Source organism: Theobroma cacao, chromosome 8 (assembly GCF_053813885.1).
Source record: "Theobroma cacao isolate CCN51 chromosome 8, ASM5381388v1, whole genome shotgun sequence".
Classification (NCBI taxonomy): domain Eukaryota; kingdom Viridiplantae; phylum Streptophyta; class Magnoliopsida; order Malvales; family Malvaceae; genus Theobroma; species Theobroma cacao.
Window position 1 is genome coordinate 350,464 of NC_142646.1, and position 18,146 is coordinate 368,609.

Here is an 18,146-nt window from a genome sequence, read left to right on the forward strand (position 1 = left end):
TCTAATGGCTTTCAGTCTACTCTTTTTGCTTGAGCACTCCTTCTTCAACCTTTGTGACTGAGCTAAACCTCCCAAGTCTCCGGGAGAAATCCAAGCTCACAAGTTGCTTGCATGAATGAATAATTCTAGATAAGATCACTCCCTCACCTACCCGGAATACTTGACTTCAATACATATAATTAAAGGTTGAGGCCGTGAGAAGTTTCGGTGGTTACTACCAGATAAGAGAAAAGTCTATAATCTATACATATTACATCCATTTGAAGAAAACTTGGAAAGAATAATTCTAGATTTTGAAGAAACTATTAGCTAATTAACTCGCTCAATGACCATTCTTATTTCTTAAGCCAATTTCTGCTTTTTCTTAAAGGTCCTTTCCCTGGTGTCTCCAATTATCTGGGGTACGTTATTGCCTGAATTTGCTTCCTTTTCGGCAAGTGTCTGAATACTTAAACATGTCCCTTGTCCTATCTTTCTTCCTGCTTTTGCTGGTAATGAAGGAACCAACTGGTGAGGCTAATCAAAGAGGGGATGACTGTGTAGGGAAACCTGGGATAACCAGAAGAATAGGTGTCGTTATTGACTACAGCTCTCGTGCAGGGAAAGAGCAGAGAATAGCGATGGAAATGGCAATCCAGGATTTCCATCACTCAACTTGCTCAGGGCACCTGGTTTTGTGTTTCAAAGATACAAATGGAAGCTCAGCTCGAGCAGCTTCTTCTGGTAATTTTTCATTCTAACTATCATAGACTTGTGAGGAGAAGATAAGGGAATCATGTAGTTGTTAAATCGAGACACATTTTGAGTATAAAGTATCATATCTTAAGACATATGATAAAAAAACTTTAAAATTAATTATAAATAACATTTATATATGTAAAATAAAGAAAGAATTTAAAAATGTTATATTTGTTATTAATAAGATTGAAGATTATAGGATACAAATTGAAAAAGAGAATTATTTTTTAATTTAAACCCTTAATATATTCTTTGTATATATTTTTAGATAATATATATATATATATATATATTTTATTAATTTATTAATTAAAAATTAAAAAATATTTAAAATGTTGAATTAAAAAAGGTATTTAATTTTTTTAGTATATATTTTTTTGTTTAAAATTTAAATCTGAAAAATTTAGACTCATAAATAATAGTTTTTCATGTTTCAACTTAAATAAATAAATAAAATTTTAATAATTTAATAGAATTAAACTTATAAAAAACGTATAGGATATAGAACGATGCATTTTCGATACTTAATCAAATATGATATAAATATCAATATATATTATTATTTTTTACTGATATCGTAATGTATCGTACGATACGTATTGTGTATCATACAATATTAATAACAACAATAATATACATCTAGCTGTCCAACGTAAAAGAAAGTATAAAATTATTTTAAGTTATGAAAACAAAATGCAATATATTCTGGAACAAATTAAAATGCTGAATTCCTGTTTCACTGCTCGTGAGCCACCACAACGCACAAGCACATAAGGCCTTAATTACTCTTAGCAACTAACAGACTTAAAATCCTACAACGTCTGCTGCAGCTTTAGAGCTCATTGGTATTGAAAGGGTGCAGGCTGTGATTGGGGCAATCAGAAAGCAGGAAGCAATTATAGTATCCGAGATCGAAAAAACAACAAATGATATCCCCATCATATCCCTAACTTCACATGTCACCATACCAACATCAATGCCTAACCAATTGCCATTTTTCGTCCAATTCAGTAATGACATCAACCTCAACATAAGATGCATTGCAGCACTAGTTGAACTCTTCCAGTGGCGAAAAATCACTGCAATTTTCGAACACAACAATGATTTTTCTGGTGATTCAGGATTCATAATCCTACTCTCCGATTCACTTCGAGTAGTTGGTTCAGAGGTTGAATATCATTTAGCTTTCCCACCTCTGTCATCTCTTTCAGACCAAAATGGTGCCATAGAAGAAGAGCTAAGGAAGCTAAAGAGCAAGAGCAACAGGGTCTTCATAGTCGTACAATCATCGTTACGGTTTGCTGTCTTGCTATTTGAGAAGGCTAAGCAAATGGCTATGATGGACAAAGGCTATGTGTGGATTGTCGCAGATGAAATTGCAAGCCTTCTTGATTCTGTTGATTCTTCAACTCTTTATAAAATGCAAGGTGTACTTGGATTTAGAACAAATTTTATAGACTCTAGCAGGTCTTTTAGACAGTTCAAAACGAAATTCCGAAGGATCTATGGCATAAGATTCCCTGACGAAGAAGAGTATTCTAACCCAAGTATTTTTGCTCTCCAAGCTTATGATGCAGCTTGGACCATTGCTCAAGCCCTGGAGAATTCACAAGCAAATGCCACATCCAAAGAATTATATAGAGAAATATTATCAACCAATTATGAAGGTTTAAGTGGAAAAATAAGGTTAAATAATGTCACATCATCGCAACATCCAACAACCTTTCAGATCTTTAATGTGGTGGGCAAAAGCCACAGCGAAATAGCAGTTTGGTCTCCGGAGTTTGGATTCACAGAAAACTCTGGCAGACATGAACAAGTGAACACCAGATTTGGCAACCGGGCAATGAAAGAATTAGGCTCGATTCAGTGGCCTGGTGGCGTGCAAACTGTTCCAAAGGGATGGACTTCCGGTGATGAGGAGAAACCACTGAAAATAGGGGTTCCTGCTAGGGGTGCCTTTAAGCAATTTGTGAAAGTGAGTTATGATCAAGGCAAGAACGGTTGGTATGTTACTGGATTTTCAATTGATGTGTTCAAAGCAGTTGTTAAGCATCTGCGTTATCAATTGCCTTATGAATTGGTTCCTTTCATTGGCACATATGACGAAATGGTGGAAGAAGTGTATCGCAAGGTTAGATTTCTTCTTCCTCCTGTGGCAAATTCGAATATTTGAACCGTTTCTGACTATAAAGTGCTGCTTCAAATGTTTGACCATGTTATTGTCATTCATAACTTTGGATGGTGAACACTGATCATAGATTCATGTAAATTAGTAGGGGTTAGATGCAGCAGTTGGAGATACAGATATAATGGCAGATAGATGTCAGTATGCAGAGTTCTCACAGCCATATGCTGAATCTGGACTTATTATGGTAGTCACTGTAAAACAAGATAAGTCAGAAGAAGTATGGATGTTCATGGACACCTTTTCAAAGAGAATGTGGCTAATAACTATAACAATGCACATTTTCATAGGATGTGTTATTTGGCTAGTTGAACATGAAAATAACCCTGAACTCGATAGGTTTGGGGCAGTGCTTTGGTTCTCTGTCACCCTCATATTCTTCGCGCAAAGTAAGTCTCAGTCGAAGTCATTTTACCCTTTCCTTTAATCCCTGTATGTCTTTATCATGTAGAAAAGAACTCTGAAAATATTATCATTTGCAGGAGAACATTTAAGGAGCAATTTATCTCGATTTGTGCTGGCGCCATGGCTGTTTTCTATTCTAATTATAACAGCAGGTTTCACTGCAAGCCTCACCTCCATGTTGACAATCTCACGCCTCCAACCATCTGTTTCAGATATTGAGACACTTCTGAGAACAAATGCACCAGTTGGCTATAATGGGAATTCGTTTATTGTGAGGTATTTGATCAATGTCATTGGTTTTAAGGCAGACAACATCAAGAAAATTGATTCCATTAATGACTATCCGGTCGCCTTTAAGAAGGGAGATATTAAAGCAGCTTTCTTTGTTGTCCCTCATGCAAAAGTCTTCCTTGCAAAGTATTGTACAGGGTACACCATGACAGGACCTACCTTCAAGCTCGGTGGTTTTGGCTTTGTAATCCCTACTATTCTTCTCTCTTACAAGATTCTGAAACCAAGCGTTTCGTTAACATATGGATATCCATTTTCATTGAATTAATGTTGGTTATATTTTGGTTCTCTACTTCAGGTGTTTCCGAAGGGTTCTCCTCTGACATTTGACATTTCGGAGGCAATCCTCAAAGTAAAGGAAAGTGGAGAAATGCGGCAACTGGAAGAGCACTTGCTCTCCCCCTCCAACTGCTCCTCCTCAACCTCTATAACCGATGGCTCAAGTCTAGGTCCTCAGCCATTCGCTGCCCTATTTTTCATTTCAGGTGGAGTCTCAGCCTTTGCATTCCTGGTCACTACCCTGCGTCTGGCTAGAAGGCACATCCGTAGATGGGCATATGCATTTCACAGTCAATGCTACCGAAACGTCGCATCTCGCTTCTTGTTTCGAAACCCCGTCATGCGAGCAAATAACCAGGGCAATATGCTGATGTATATTCCATTGTAAATGAGAAGAATTATCATTGAAAGTAATACTAATTCTTACCACCTATTCCCTTTTTTTTATTCCCCTTAAGAAAACGATTTACCAGCCATATTGCCTTCAATCTTAGCTTGCTTTGGATTTGCATTTCAAACCTTATTATTTAATTATTCTATATTTACCAAATCAAGCAGACGAAAAATTCAATTTTTGCTATTATTTATTTTACAGCTTGCTGCGTTCTTCAGAATATTCTGAATCTGTTCCCTTTGGGAACCAATCCAGGGCAGCCCTGCTGGGGGCCACGGTCGATCTACTAAGACATCAACCCATCAGTTATGCTAAAAGAAATCAATTAAGCCCTTGATTAAAACTGGCAAGTAGGCCCCACATTCCAGAAACCACGTGGCATGTTGCTATTAAACTGAACCCTTTGTTTTTTGACGTACAACATGAGACCAGCCTGGACCATGTTGGATGGCGAGTTGGGATCTATCACAAACCATATCCCCTCCACTCGCTCCACCCAAGCGCGTTGGCATCAATCTCCTTTGACCTCCACTCCAAGCGAAAGCATCCTCGCACCACAATTTGTCAATTCTCCCCCCGCCCCACACAGTTGAACTAATATAGAAACGCGTACTGTTCACGCCCAAGAGAAACGAAAAAAAACCCCCCGCGCTCCATTCGCTTTTGTAGATCTCCGCCGACGCCGTAGAGTTCCAGTTCTAAAAATCTACACCAAATTTCGCGCACCATTTCTTTTCTTTTCTTTTATTTTCTTTTTTTGTATTTTGGCAACTATCCTAAAATAAATAAACAAATAATGTTTCCAAGAATCCAGTTCATGCGAGGAAAACGATGGCGTTGATCACACTCAATTCCCAATAAAAAACCAAAAAATATATATATATATTTTATTATTTTTAAACCTTCGAAAAGCTTAAACAGAAACAAACAATCTCAGTTTTAACAGATGAAGACAGCCTTGCAATGCAAAATGTAAATATAAATATATATTTTTTATTTATTTATAATCTGGCGCGCGCCAAGGCACACGCTCACGCCTTAACATTTGCCAGTTCATTTTTATTTTTAATTTTAATTTCCTTTAATTTTTTTGCTCTTCTTTGAGTCATTCTCACAAACAACTGACAGGTGACAGCTCCTAGATCTCTCCTCGATACTGTGACACCGGACAAGCTTCTTTTATCAGCTTTTTTTTTTCCTTTTTGTATTTGAAATGGTTGTTATTTCTTTAAATCTTTTTTATTGAAAGTTGAAACCTGTTGTTTGGTGAGAAAAAAGAAGGAGAAGATTTGATTGTAATTTTGTGAGGAAACATGGACGGTGGAGATGGGACGGTGAGATTAGGAGCTTTGAACTTGAAAGCTGGTCGAGGCGTCGATTTGGATCCAGATGTCTCCGTTTCTTCTCCAGTAACCAGGCAAAAAGCGGCCGCCGCCAAACAGTTCATTGAGAATCATTACAAGAACTACTTGCAAGGGTTGCAAGAGCGTAAAGAAAGGTAAATTCTGGTCGTCCGTACTTTTATTGCATTTATAATATCCATGTGCTCCTTTAAGTTTCTCTTGTGCTGTTGAATTTATTTGCTCTAGGTAATCATTGAAATTATGGTGTAATTAAATGGATATGGTAAGCGTAGATGGAATTTGCTGTGCGGTTTTTAAGAATTGAAATGTAGTTTTATTGGATATTGACGGTCGTTCTTTTTAAGGCGGCGAGCACTGCAAAGGAGAGCAGAGGAAGCTCAGGTTTCGAGTGAGGAACAAGAGGAGATGATGAGGAATTTAGAAAGGAGAGAAACTGAATATATGAGGCTGCAAAGACGTAAAGTCGGAATTGATGATTTCGAACAATTAACTGTAATTGGAAAAGGTGCATTTGGCGAGGTATATTTCAAACATTTGCTAGTAATCTTTGGTTAAAATTTTCAGTGACTTGACCTCATTGAGGTTTTTTTAACTTGTTTTTCTGCGGGAAAAGAAATTGCTGATGTATATATTTAGATGGCTTGATCCTTATTACTGGTTATATGTAACAAATGCAGGTAAGGTTATGTCGTGCTAAAAACACAGGAGAGATTTTTGCCATGAAGAAGTTAAAGAAATCAGAGATGCTTAGTCGTGGACAGGTAATTCACCAAAATAATAGACACTTTCAAAAATGTATGGCCCTTATTGATTATATAAGTTCTTTTGTCACAGGCTCTGTATTTCCTTTAGTACTTAGTAGTTTCATAGCTAGTTTAATCATGTGATTGCGAAGATTGCTAGGACTCTTGAACATAATGCAGTAGCTTTCTCAGGGATGCTTTTAATGCAAGAAAAATCTGCATGGTTATTGCCCTACCTCCATTTGTTTCAAACCCCATTTATTTTGGTACTTTTATATTATTTGATTCCTGTTCGAATAGCCTGTTGGCAATTACTCAATTCAGCTTAGAAAATTCTTAATCCTGTTCGATTTGGAATGGTTAAGCACTTTATGAAAATAACTCAAGCATTTTCTTGGTGGATTATGACACAAATCACATTTTATGTTTAAACAGTTCTCCTTATTTTTCACTTTACTTTTATCTTCAAGGTTGAACATGTTCGTTCTGAGAGAAACTTACTTGCCGAGGTTGATAGCCGGTGTATTGTAAAGCTGTTCTATTCGTTTCAAGATTCTGATTTCTTGTACCTTATAATGGAGTATTTACCTGGTGGTGACATCATGACACTACTGATGAGAGAAGATATTCTTTCTGAAGATGTTGCACGATTCTATGTAGCAGAGAGCATTTTGGCTATTCATTCAATTCATCAACACAACTATATTCATAGGTATTGCATTTTATGAACATGTTTCTAAAATTACTAGATGGAGTGTCTCAATGTGGGTGGACCAGTGGCAGGCCTGGATTTTCCTGAATGTATGTACCTTTTAATTGATGAGAGATGATAGCTTTGACTAGCCACAAGGTTGTCATACATTGTGCTTGGCCTGGAGGAAACTACTTGGGGATAATTAGATAATTTAAAATACTTAACACTATATCCTCTTTGCAGATATTTACTTTTAACGGTATTTTGCTTGCAGGGACATTAAACCAGATAACCTGATACTAGATAGGAATGGGCATTTGAAGCTATCAGATTTTGGCTTGTGTAAACCCCTAGATGGCAAATATTCATCAATTTTGTTGGAAGATGAAGATTTAAGTTCCCAGGAATCTACGAGTGAAGCTGAGGTCCAGTCAGGCTCTGAAAGACCCCCTTGGACGATGCCAAAAGAACAACTACAACAATGGAAACGTAATCGTCGTGCATTGGTATTATCTTTATTCTATTTGCAGTTACCTGCTAAAATTTTTCATATGAATAACTTTTGTACTTTTTGGATAGTACATTTGTTACATTTCTTAAGCAGGCATGTTACTTTCATTCAGTATCAGCTAACTTCTGGCTTTTGCAGGCTTATTCAACTGTTGGAACTCTTGATTACATGGCTCCTGAAGTTCTACTAAAGAAGGGTTATGGGATGGAGTGTGATTGGTGGTCCCTAGGTGCAATCATGTATGAGATGCTCGTAGGCTATCCTCCATTTTGTTCTGATGATCCTCGGATAACATGCCGCAAGGTGCCGCCTAGTTTTTGGTTCTCAGTGATTTTTTTAGCCTCCTTTGTTCACTAGATGGTAATCTTTTTCTCTTGCACAGATAATCAACTGGAGAACCTGCTTGAAATTCCCTGATGAACCAAAAATAACTGATGAGGCTAAGGATTTAATTTGTCACCTGCTTTGTGATGTTGAAACCCGCCTGGGCACCAGAGGTGTAGAAGAATTGAAGGTAAATGCTTTCCATGAAATATAAATGTTTTATGTTATTAGAAGTATTATATTAAAATTCAGAGATTTCTGTTTTATGTTTTAATACATGGTTTAGTTGCAGGATACTTTTTCATCAAGCATTCACGATAAGTAAGCTTATATTTTCCTAACCAAAGACCGCATTCTAGATCTTAAATTTTTAGATTGAAAAACTAGTTGCATCATCTATTTGTGCAATATTTTAGTATTGGATCAATTTGTTAATTTTCTCAGTTTGAGCTTGTTAATACTCTTTATTTTATTTTTGTTTTGAAGTCTTGAATATTTTTCAGGCACATCCATGGTTCAAAGGTGTGCAATGGGAAAAACTATATGAAATTGAAGCTGCATATAAGCCAACAGTGACTGGAGACTTGGATACTCAAAATTTTGAGAAGTTTCCTGAAGTGAGTACTTTGAATGCTAATGCATCAGATTTATACCCTTTTATGGGGTATGAAAGTCTTTACAACTCTTAAGACTCATGCTAGCCTTCTTACTTTGGAGCACTTTTAACTTAACAAAGCCTCTTTTCCAATGGGATATTGAGGGTTTCTCCAAAATTTATAACTATGTCGCTGTATCTTGGTTGTGAGTTGGTATAATGAGTTTAATCAGTTTTGCTTGTTGCTCTGGTTTATTTTCTTTTTTAGATATTTTAGTAACATTAAACAGCATGAAGGTTTAAAGTGTTTTGGATGAAAGTTTGGAATTCTTGTTGTCTTTTTTCTTGAACGTTTTTGCTTCTTTTATGCTTTTTCAGTAAAATTAATTTTGCTCTTTCTTTGCTTTTTGGTAGATTGATGGCCCTCCCTCCGCAATTCCACAAGTCGGACCTTGGAGGAAGGTAAAGACCATGTCTGCTCCAATTTTCATTTTCTTTCTAGAAAGCTTTTGTGGTACTGTATTATACTAGATTAATGCTAAAAGTTTGTGATATGTTTTTGTTTATTTGATGGAGCAGATGTTGACATCAAAAGATACCAACTTCATTGGATTTACCTTTAAGAAATCAGACATCGTTAAGTCACTTGAAAGTTCAGGTATACTTCTTTATACATACTTACATGGGAGTGTATTTGGAATTGTCATGTAGTAATATACAATTTTTTATTTTTTTTTGTAATTCATCAGATTGATGTAAATCAATGCTGCATGTCGCCAAAGCTACAGGCACTTTCCTTTTTACTGTTAACCAATGCTGTATTTTCGCTAAAGCTGCTTCACTATGGTTTCTACGTGATGAGGAGAGTGCCATTATTTTTTTTTTCTTTTTCATGCACAAGTTCAGAGTAAATGTGAATGCCTTGTAATCAAGAAGCAACAGTCTGTATATTGCAAATTTTGGGCATGTTATTCTCATTTTTGGGCATCTACTGAACATTAGTTGAGGATTTGCTTTGTGCTTGTACTGTCTTGTGAGGTTCTAAAACAGCAATTATGAATTGGTGACTGTACATATAGAGAATTCTATGATAGCATCATGAATTGCTACACATGTTACAATTATGGTACTGGACTCATAATCTAGATTACGCATTGCAGATACTGACATGAGATCCAATGGACCTTCGAAAGCCCCATCTCTTATTACCTTACTAGGTATGATATTTTTCTTTTCTAAAAGATCCTGAGCTTCATGAGGAAGAAAACTTGCTATGCTACTTTAATGTTTGTCATCATAGAATACTGAGATACTGATGCCAACTAGTCTTCCTCGATAGAGGAATAGTATTTGTGGGTTTATCCTTTTTGAGTGTGGTTGATTGCTGATTGATCCAAAGAAATATATCTTCATCACAGCAATTAGTATTTATGCCTCATCTAGCATTGAAAACACCTTTTGGTAATTGGCAAGTTTAGGAGCCAGCTAGTTGCTGTATTTTGTTTTGTTTTCTGTCCCCCATCTCTCAAGGAAGCAAAATATCATAATTTCATTTGTCCTAAAACTGTTTTTTAATAATATCTAAAATAGTTAATTAGCATATATATGACAAATGGTCAATTCCTCCCCCACTTATCCTCTTGTTGTCACATTCTTTGCATACCTAATTTCAGTTATGAATGAAGTGGAATGGAATCTGTTATGTAACATTTTGTTTTTTCTTTACATAAACATATTCCTTGAGAAGGCAAAAAAAGACTTATATCATCACCAAAGATTGTAGTAGGTGTTAATAAAAGTCATCTGCATAATGAAAGATACCCGTAAACTTGTCCATGTCAAGATAATAGTTGTGCATTTTGCAGAATTGGAAAATACAAGCTTTGTTTAATCATCAGTTTCTTTCACTGATGCAGGTCGGATTGATCTTCAAGAAACCGTAATACCAGAGGGAGAGCAGAAGCAGGAAACTTGAATGGGAGCACCCTCTGTCAGCATCGGTTGAGAGTAGGTGATTTTCAGTTCATCTCAGGTGCACTCTGGGAAGCCAAAGGGGTATCATATTATATGAGATTGAATTTGTCAAAGAAGAGCTGCTTGGAGACATGAATAAGGTCAACTCAGAAGATTGGAAGTAATCTAGACCACTACTTTTCTTTCTCCAAGAATTGTTGTGTATAAGAGCTACTGTAAAGCCGAAAATTATGTTCACTCCATTTTGACTGTAATTTTTTTTTTTACCGGAATTCAATTTTCCCTTCATACATAAACAAGTCACCAAAGATTCCCATTTTAACTGCCAAAAACATTTCCATGTAAATCCATCCTTAACAAGTCATGGGAAAAAAGCAAAACCATGAGCCTGGCATGAATATCTTATTTGGACGAATTGCAAAAAATATATATATATATTAATTAATGACCAATTTCACTGGTCAGGTGCTATAATCTGACTAAATGCAGCTACTGAATACGACATTTCTAGTTTGCTACAATTCCATTAATAATTCCGCCGTCCTCCTTTTCAACTTGTACAAAACATTTAATTCATTCACTTCTTTTCTTCTTCATTCTAAAGGGAAAAAATCTGCCGAATGAATCATTTTCCCTATTCCAACAAACAAAAAATCTAAAATTTCTACGTGTCCTCATACACAAATATCGCATTGGAATATTGTACAACTAGCTTTATTTATCCTTAACGTTATCCTTAGCTATTCTTAAAACCCAAAAATATCCTTAGATAATGTTTTTAAGTATTAATCAATAATAATATTATCGTTAAATTAATTAAATAGAGAGTGTTTAATCTCTTAACATTAATTTAATGAGGTTTAATATAAAAAAATAATCTTAAAAAGTTCAGGTCTAAAGCACTAAAATTTACACATGACAATAAGTTTTTTTTTTTTAATTAAAAAAAGAGATATTCGAATTTTATTTTTTAATAAAAAAATTATATATAAATTAATAAGTCAAATATTTGAGTGTACACATGACAACAAGTTTATGTATATATTTTTAATAATTTATCTGTAATAATTTCTCTCAAAAAATAAATAAAAAAAAGAGAAATTTGCATATAAAGTATAAAGAAAAGAATGAAGAAAAGAAAAAGTAGGGGCAATCAAAATAAACGTATCTGTCAAGTAATAATAAAAGAAAGGAGGAGAACAGATATTTTTGAGCACCCAACAAATATCTGGCACTTTCGCTAGCCCAAGGAAGTGACGTGGCAATGTGACGGTCCCATGACACGTGTAAAAGCGATGACAACTGTATCGTTCTTTTGTCCCTCCCTCAAACACAACCTCCTCGTTACATCTCACCTGCCGTCGCCTCGCCTTCTCCTCTCTCTCTCTCTCTCTCTCTCTCGTTCCTTCATAAATTTCTTTTTTTTTTTAATCTTCTAATCTTTTAAATTCAGGGCGTATTTTGTTTTGTTGGTTTGCATGGAGGGTTTCAGAAGAATTGAGTCTCGGACGACTTCAGAGGCTTCCGCCTCTGAGTTGACTCGTGGGAGGTCACCCGAGTTTGCTCACCAAGAACAAAGTCCAAGCTTGGTATACCCTCTTCTCCTTCTTTTCCTAGTTTCTTTTTGGTTATTGATATATCATATATGCATCAAGGAATTTGAGTCACGGGGTTTCTTTTTTGCTTGGTTTAAACATAGTAAATTTGAGATGGGTTTAACTCTTAAGCAGCAAAACTTCCAAACTTCAGTTTTATAGCACCTAAGAAACTAGTAACCCCTTTACATGGTAAATTTTTATCATTTTCAATCATGCATGTCCTTTTGATTTTCGTTTACTAATATTTTAAGAGCATTAAATATAGTTTTAAGAAAATTGATTACAAAAAGTTTCAAATTTTGAGTTAGCTTTGGTAGTTAGGCACTATTAATTGAGGATTTGTAACTTGGAAGCATAGAAAATTGATTCTCCCCTTCATTTCATTTAAGAAGCTAGGCTACCAAAATAATTTTCTCTCATCACATATTTCTTAGTGTTGATGCATGCTGTAGTTGTAGTTGGGTGTGATGGTGGTCTCTTTACATGTAACTTTTCAATTGGGATTGTTTATTGCTGATCGTGTGTTAATGATGATAATACAACAGGATTCTCTGGTGACAGAATCTACCTCTACAGAATGGACAGATGAAAAGCATAGTTTATACCTCAAATCCATGGAAGCATCATTTGTTAACCAGTTATATGATTCTATGAATTTTCTTGGCTGGAACTCACAAAAGGAGAAGTTGTCAGGATCAAAATCATCCAGGCAGAGACACTGTAATATTTGTACCTCTTCTGGCCAGGTTCAAGACTGATCTCTGCTCCTTTATTGGTTGCCTTTACATTCCCTATGCAGAATCTTATTTACTGCTTGTTCCAATCTTTTTTTTCAGTTTAAGGTTCTTCGAGGTGGTAGCTGGAAAAAGATCAATTTTGAAAGACCTGGATTTCAACTAAATAAAACAGATGGCTCTCATTGTTTTGTGGCAAGTCCATGGGTCCAGCACTTCAGATCTGGATCTATGTCTCGTGTTCCAGCCTCCCGTAGTGTACAAGGTAGTGCTTCATCCAAAGGTAAAACCAACAATTTAAATGTGAATAAAGCAATATTGTGTGTATCAGCTTCAAGACACTTTCATGATCAATATGACTTTATTGGAATGTGGCGGTAAAAGCAGGTGTTGCAGTGGTGTTTGGTGTGTTCATGATAATATTATCTAAAATATGTTCTTTTATTATTATTTTTCATCTGGCATTTGTTGGTTAATTCTTTTTCATGTCTATTTTGTACCTCTACTTGCTTGTTACTCTTGCATGGTAGAGACAAATTTATTACCAGTCTAAGCATGCATCCGTTTTTGAAATCTGAATTTACTTTGTGAATTACCTTGGTTAATCCATACAATCTGAAACTTGCTCAAAGTTAACAATTTCAAGTTGTATGGTTGATTTGTCAATGTTTCACTTGAAGTGCTCTTGGTTCTGTTTTCCAACTCTAATATAACCATGATTTATCTATATATGATAGGTATGTAACAAAATAAAATGATAAAGCTTACCATTTGAGATCGAGATTTGTGCAATTAGTCTTAATCTTTGGGTTGTTTATGTTTGTTACTGAGAATAACTTTGAGTTATAGGCTTTCTTTAAAGTGAAAAAAAAAGAAAGGAAACAAAAAATCATCTAGCCAGCCCCATGCTATTGCAGCTGATGTTTAGTTGAGTTGCTTATATGTAATTGTGGGGGTTTAGGACTTAAGAGCATTCATGTATTAATTTTTAGTACAATGCCTACAATGGATTCTCTGTGTTTTGATGGATTTCTTATAACAAAATAAAACCTGCTTGAAGCACATTTTCTTGCTATCAAAATAATTGAACTCTAGTGGTTGTTGGCTGTAGCAGAGGTGTCAGATCAGAACTTTGAAGATGAAGAACTAGGTGAAAAGGCATGCAGTGACTGCAGCTCCAAGAAGCTGAAAACTCTGGTAAACGATTCATGCAATGATCAGGTAAAATTTATTACAGCGATCCTTTCATTTATTAATAAGACAATAATATAAATCACTTTTTTCTAGTCCTAACTTTATGGCATTTCTCACTTTGTGTTTAGGTTGTTCCATAAGCCAAAGCCTCCCTAGCAGAAGTAGCTGAAAGTGTATCCCTGCAGCTTCATAAAGGGCTTCCACCAGTGATTCATTTGGGCAAAAGGCAAATGGCTTGATTAATTATACATCCTGATACAGTGAGAGCAACCGAAGGAAACTCCATACATATTAATTTTGGTGACTTCTGTAACCTAAATTTCGATTCCTTAATATATTTGTTATCCGAATGTCTATATGTATGTGACACCGACAGAGGCACAGAGATTGGGACTAGTAGTTCGTGTAGGACCATTTCCTCTTTCTTGTAAATACAGCAAGTGTGGCATTAGTGGTAGAAGGATGAGTTTTTGGGTCAAGAACATCCCATGTTGGTCTACTGATGTTCTTTCTATCTGTATATATTATTCTCAGTATCATGCAATTTTGAATCTTGTATGTGATATATATACATATATGATATATATCAAAGGTTTGTATGCAATGCATGGATGGTCTGACACAAAAAGGGTCGCCATTTCTGTTGATGTTGCAGTAAAAGAATGTTTTCAAGTGAATGAAACCATATTCTAATCTTTGCTTAGTTGAGGAGTTTTGATTCATTTCAACAAGGAAGAAGACAAGTGAATTTGGAATTTGCTATAACTGGTTGGGCTACTTGTAATAGTTGAGTTAGAGAAGCAACTTCATGCAATGCATGTGAAGATACACATTTACTGGGGAAAACTAAAGTTACAATCCAACAATTTTTTTTTTTATTTTTATTTTTTAAACAAAATTTTAAGATAATTACAATATTTTTTTTACCTATTATTGTGCTAGTTATTTATTAAATATTATTTTTATATTAAATTTCACCAATATAACTTCATTTGGTATTTTTTGAAAAAATAAATTTATTATTATTTAATATCTCATTACACCGAACCGGTATATCCTGGAATCTCGCTCTGCTGTCCGAAAAATGAAATTTCTCTAGTAAACTCGTCCTTGATCGTCTGAGGCACGACTCTTTTCCCTCTTTGACGTGTCAACCTAGGGTTTCCAATTTGTCTATTTTGGTTCTCCAATTTCTCCTCCTTTCTCGCTATTGAACTTCACCGCTCCATTTCTCCCAATCTTTTTTATCCTTTTACACTTTCCTTTTCTCAGAAACTGGGGAGCTAGTTCCTAAAATCTACAATGCCGCCATTTTTATCGACCTCGAAGGCGGTCGGGTCCTTAATATCCCGTAGAAACGGGATTAGCCATTTCGTTAGGCACGTCAAGAGCGGAGGCCATTCTCGGGAATTCGATCAATTCCGATGGTTTAGTAACATTGCCGGTATCAAAACGCCGTCGGTTCACCCGTTAATCGGTTCACGCAAAGAGGAATCTAATTTTTCATTTAAAAGCTTATGCGATAAGTACGCTCTCCAAAGTAGACCATTTTTAGGCTGCGGAGACGGCGAAGAAGGTGGCGTTTTATCGAGAGTGTACGAGGAGAGAATCGTCATGGGGTAATTTTATCAATATCTTCGTTTCATTATTTCCTTTATTTATAAAAGGATAATGTTTGTTTAATGATTTATTATTGGATTAAGGCGTGGCAAATAGGCAAATTTGAAATGATTTTGTTGATGATTAGGTATTCGCCGGAGCAGTTATTTGATGTGGTTGCAGCTGTTGATTTGTATCATGGATTTGTTCCTTGGTGTCAGCGGTCTGATATAATTAAACGGTATCCGGACGGATCCTTTGATGCTGAACTAGAGATTGGTTTTAAGTTTCTGGTTGAGAGTTATGTTTCTCATGTAGAACTAAGCAGAGCAAAGTTTGTAAAGGTAATAATAATGTTAACTCTCTATTTAAAGCAGCTGGTTTTCTTATTGCTTAGTTTCTATTTCGTTTTCTGGGAGTTGTTGTTAATATTCACTTTGCCTTGTTATTGTATTAAGATATTGCATCTTGATGCTGGAAGATGCTTGAATATGCTCAACGCCTGACTTTTTATCGGGCAGTTAGGTTAGAATTACAGGGTACAATGGATTTGAATTTCTATGAGTTGTTAAGTTTTCTTATGAACTGCTTTCTGTGCTTTGTCATTTCCTGGATTTTAAAGATGAGTGAGAACATATATATTGAGCATGCTACAGTGTATCAAAAAATAAACTTCAACAATCCCCGGATAGACCTTACCCAGGTAGTGAATTTTTACTTGCGAATTGTTAAGTTTTCATTATCCTAATTTGGAAATGGAGTAGTTCTAAATGTAGTTTTGGCGCTAACCAGGGAGGATTTTGAGAGCTATAAACCAGCAATTTTCAGCTATATTGTAACCGTGTGAGCATGTTTTGCAGCAACTTGTTTTAAGTTCTATTTAATGCCATTAGGGGACTTAGATACAAAATTTTGGATGAAGTTGAAAAGACATGATTGAGATGTAGTGTTTCATCTCTTCAACATAAATTTCAAGAAAATGAAGCAATTTTGAATAGCTGCACCTCTCTTTCTCTCTATCCCCGCCCGGCCCCAATAGTAAATAAGAACCCATAGCTGCGAAGCTCTGAATTTAGGAAGAAAGCACCTTATTTCCAGTCATAACTAACTCAAACTTGAAAGTTTAAATGAATGTTATGGAGCAGCCACATTTTCCACTTTAATAACCTGCATATGGGAGTATGTTGTAATCTCCTTTTTTCATTGGAATTAAAATGACCATACTACTACTTATAGATCATTTTAGCTATGATTTACCATGCCACCTGTGGGCTACTTTTTTGCATCTGTGACTCATAAAAAGATATTGTGTGGCTTGTCACTCCAAAAATTGTCCATTTTGTCTATGTACTTAATTTTCTTCCCTCTTCTTTTGCTGATGATCTGACCCTTTGTTATGTCCTTGCAGTCAACTGCATCTGAAAGTAGCCTTTTCGATCATTTGATAAACATTTGGGAATTCAGTCCTGGACCAGTTCCAGGAACTTGCAACCTTTACTTTCTTGTGGACTTTAAGTTCCAGTCACCGCTTTACCGGCAGGTAATGGGCTAATGGCCGCATAGGGGGGTATAGAGGGGTTGATAGATCATTGCCAATGCCGTGCATGACTACTCATAGAGATCATTCTTCTTAGCATCTGCATGCATTTCAACAGTATAGTTTCACATGTTCAACAACCATTGATCATGGCCTGTATGTTATTTTTACTTGACTTTCCCTCACATGATATTGATGTAACAGTCACTCTGCTGGTCTTCATTTGAATTATCATCTCTTCCTCTGATAAACTTGGGCCTAGTTCTTGAATAGTTGCTTTTATATTCTTGTTCAATACCTGATTCTTCGTCTATTCTTTGTAATATAACTGCTGTTGTAATTGTCAGCTGATGACTTTTTTACAGTATTTTACTGTCAGAGAGTGCATGCCTTCCTGTGAATACATTTACCCAAACATTAGAACTTTCTGTACTCTGAGGTAAGCTTGAACCATGCTAATCTTTTGATATCTCTAACAGGTGGCATCCATGTTCTTTAAGGAAGTCGTCTCACGACTGGTTAGCTCATTTAGTGAACGTTGCCGATTGATATATGGCCCTGGCGTTCCAGTACTCGAAAACTCTTATGGAGAAAGAGCATGAATATTTGTTTTTGGGAGCAGCCTTTGAAATGCTGTGGAGTGCATTTAAGGCGCGGTTGGAATTGATAGAGGGTAGTCTCACGACGCCCACTGGGCAGTTTTTGTTTTGTTTACTGCCCAGCCTTTAAAATTTACCTTTAACCATATTCGGTATTCGTTTGACCCTGTTCCCTCATCCAATTTCCACAAAGATCAATTGATGTGTCATTCAATCATTCGTCAGCTTTTGGCATTTTACTTCTAGCTATGTCTATTTTTTAACAATTTTTCACTTAATATGGTGTATAACTATTGATTTGTCAGTCGTGCACTTGTATTGTTGCACAGAGCAAGTTATTTGTGGAAAACCAAAAAAAAGAAAGAAAGAGAGATCTGTCTCTTGT

General features: G+C 35.8%; 4 protein-coding genes across 8 annotated transcripts; all 4 read left to right on the forward strand.

Annotated features, from left to right (window-relative positions):
• The first annotated feature begins 455 nt into the window (after positions 1-455).
• On the forward strand, positions 456-4,332 carry LOC18591189 (glutamate receptor 2.9-like). The gene is made up of 5 exons (XM_007017161.3): positions 456-723; positions 1,569-2,872; positions 3,018-3,315; positions 3,409-3,806; positions 3,921-4,332. The coding sequence occupies exons 1-5, from the start codon at positions 456-458 to the stop codon at positions 4,287-4,289; spliced, it is 2,637 nt and encodes an 878-aa protein (XP_007017223.3). The 3' UTR covers positions 4,290-4,332.
• Positions 4,333-4,994: 662 nt separating this feature from the next.
• Positions 4,995-10,898, forward strand: LOC18591190 (Protein kinase family protein). Of its 2 annotated transcripts, XM_007017162.3 has the most exons (12): positions 4,995-5,793; positions 6,004-6,178; positions 6,337-6,420; positions 6,873-7,114; positions 7,371-7,602; positions 7,746-7,910; positions 7,990-8,121; positions 8,435-8,548; positions 8,941-8,988; positions 9,106-9,184; positions 9,687-9,743; positions 10,443-10,898. In XM_007017162.3, exons 1-12 carry the CDS (start codon positions 5,609-5,611, stop codon positions 10,499-10,501), a joined length of 1,572 nt encoding a protein of 523 aa, XP_007017224.2. In that variant the 5' UTR covers positions 4,995-5,608; the 3' UTR covers positions 10,502-10,898. The 2 variants fall into 2 exon arrangements, with proteins under 2 accessions (XP_007017224.2, XP_017981701.1); XM_018126212.2 differs by lacking the exons at positions 9,687-9,743; positions 10,443-10,898 and adding an exon at positions 9,276-9,647.
• A 946-nt stretch (positions 10,899-11,844) lies between these two features.
• On the forward strand, positions 11,845-14,729 carry COR27 (cold regulated protein 27). 4 transcript variants are annotated; one of them, XM_007017168.3, is made up of 5 exons: positions 11,845-12,089; positions 12,644-12,844; positions 12,935-13,115; positions 13,944-14,053; positions 14,155-14,729. In XM_007017168.3, the coding sequence occupies exons 1-5, from the start codon at positions 11,979-11,981 to the stop codon at positions 14,164-14,166; spliced, it is 615 nt and encodes a 204-aa protein (XP_007017230.2). In that variant the 5' UTR covers positions 11,845-11,978; the 3' UTR covers positions 14,167-14,729. The 4 variants fall into 4 exon arrangements, with proteins under 4 accessions (XP_007017230.2, XP_007017228.2, XP_007017231.2 ...); XM_007017166.3 differs by having other exon boundaries at positions 13,947-14,053; XM_007017169.3 differs by having other exon boundaries at positions 12,935-13,097.
• Positions 14,730-15,091: 362 nt separating this feature from the next.
• Positions 15,092-17,985, forward strand: LOC18591193 (Polyketide cyclase / dehydrase and lipid transport protein). The gene is made up of 4 exons (XM_007017171.3): positions 15,092-15,645; positions 15,774-15,969; positions 17,034-17,165; positions 17,642-17,985. Exons 1-4 carry the CDS (start codon positions 15,329-15,331, stop codon positions 17,762-17,764), a joined length of 768 nt encoding a protein of 255 aa, XP_007017233.1. The 5' UTR covers positions 15,092-15,328; the 3' UTR covers positions 17,765-17,985.
• Positions 17,986-18,146: the final 161 nt, after the last annotated feature.

Excerpts from the sequence above, each read along its gene's own strand:
- LOC18591189 (XM_007017161.3), top strand. The coding sequence starts at position 456 with ATGTCCCTTGTCCTATCTTTCTTCCTGCTTTTGCTGGTAATGAAGGAA. Across the intron at positions 724-1,568 it reads AGCTCGAGCAGCTTCTTCTG|CTTTAGAGCTCATTGGTATT; the intron begins GTAATTTTTCAT and ends CGTCTGCTGCAG. Across the intron at positions 3,807-3,920 it reads AGCTCGGTGGTTTTGGCTTT|GTGTTTCCGAAGGGTTCTCC; the intron begins GTAATCCCTACT and ends TCTCTACTTCAG.
- LOC18591190 (XM_007017162.3), top strand. The coding sequence starts at position 5,609 with ATGGACGGTGGAGATGGGACGGTGAGATTAGGAGCTTTGAACTTGAAA. Across the intron at positions 5,794-6,003 it reads TTGCAAGAGCGTAAAGAAAG|GCGGCGAGCACTGCAAAGGA; the intron begins GTAAATTCTGGT and ends GTTCTTTTTAAG. Across the intron at positions 7,911-7,989 it reads CTCGGATAACATGCCGCAAG|ATAATCAACTGGAGAACCTG; the intron begins GTGCCGCCTAGT and ends TCTCTTGCACAG.
- COR27 (XM_007017168.3), top strand. The coding sequence starts at position 11,979 with ATGGAGGGTTTCAGAAGAATTGAGTCTCGGACGACTTCAGAGGCTTCC. Across the intron at positions 12,090-12,643 it reads AAGAACAAAGTCCAAGCTTG|GATTCTCTGGTGACAGAATC; the intron begins GTATACCCTCTT and ends ATAATACAACAG. Across the intron at positions 13,116-13,943 it reads AGGTAGTGCTTCATCCAAAG|CAGAGGTGTCAGATCAGAAC; the intron begins GTAAAACCAACA and ends TGTTGGCTGTAG.
- LOC18591193 (XM_007017171.3), top strand. The coding sequence starts at position 15,329 with ATGCCGCCATTTTTATCGACCTCGAAGGCGGTCGGGTCCTTAATATCC. Across the intron at positions 15,970-17,033 it reads GCAGAGCAAAGTTTGTAAAG|TCAACTGCATCTGAAAGTAG; the intron begins GTAATAATAATG and ends ATGTCCTTGCAG. Across the intron at positions 17,166-17,641 it reads AGTCACCGCTTTACCGGCAG|GTGGCATCCATGTTCTTTAA; the intron begins GTAATGGGCTAA and ends TATCTCTAACAG.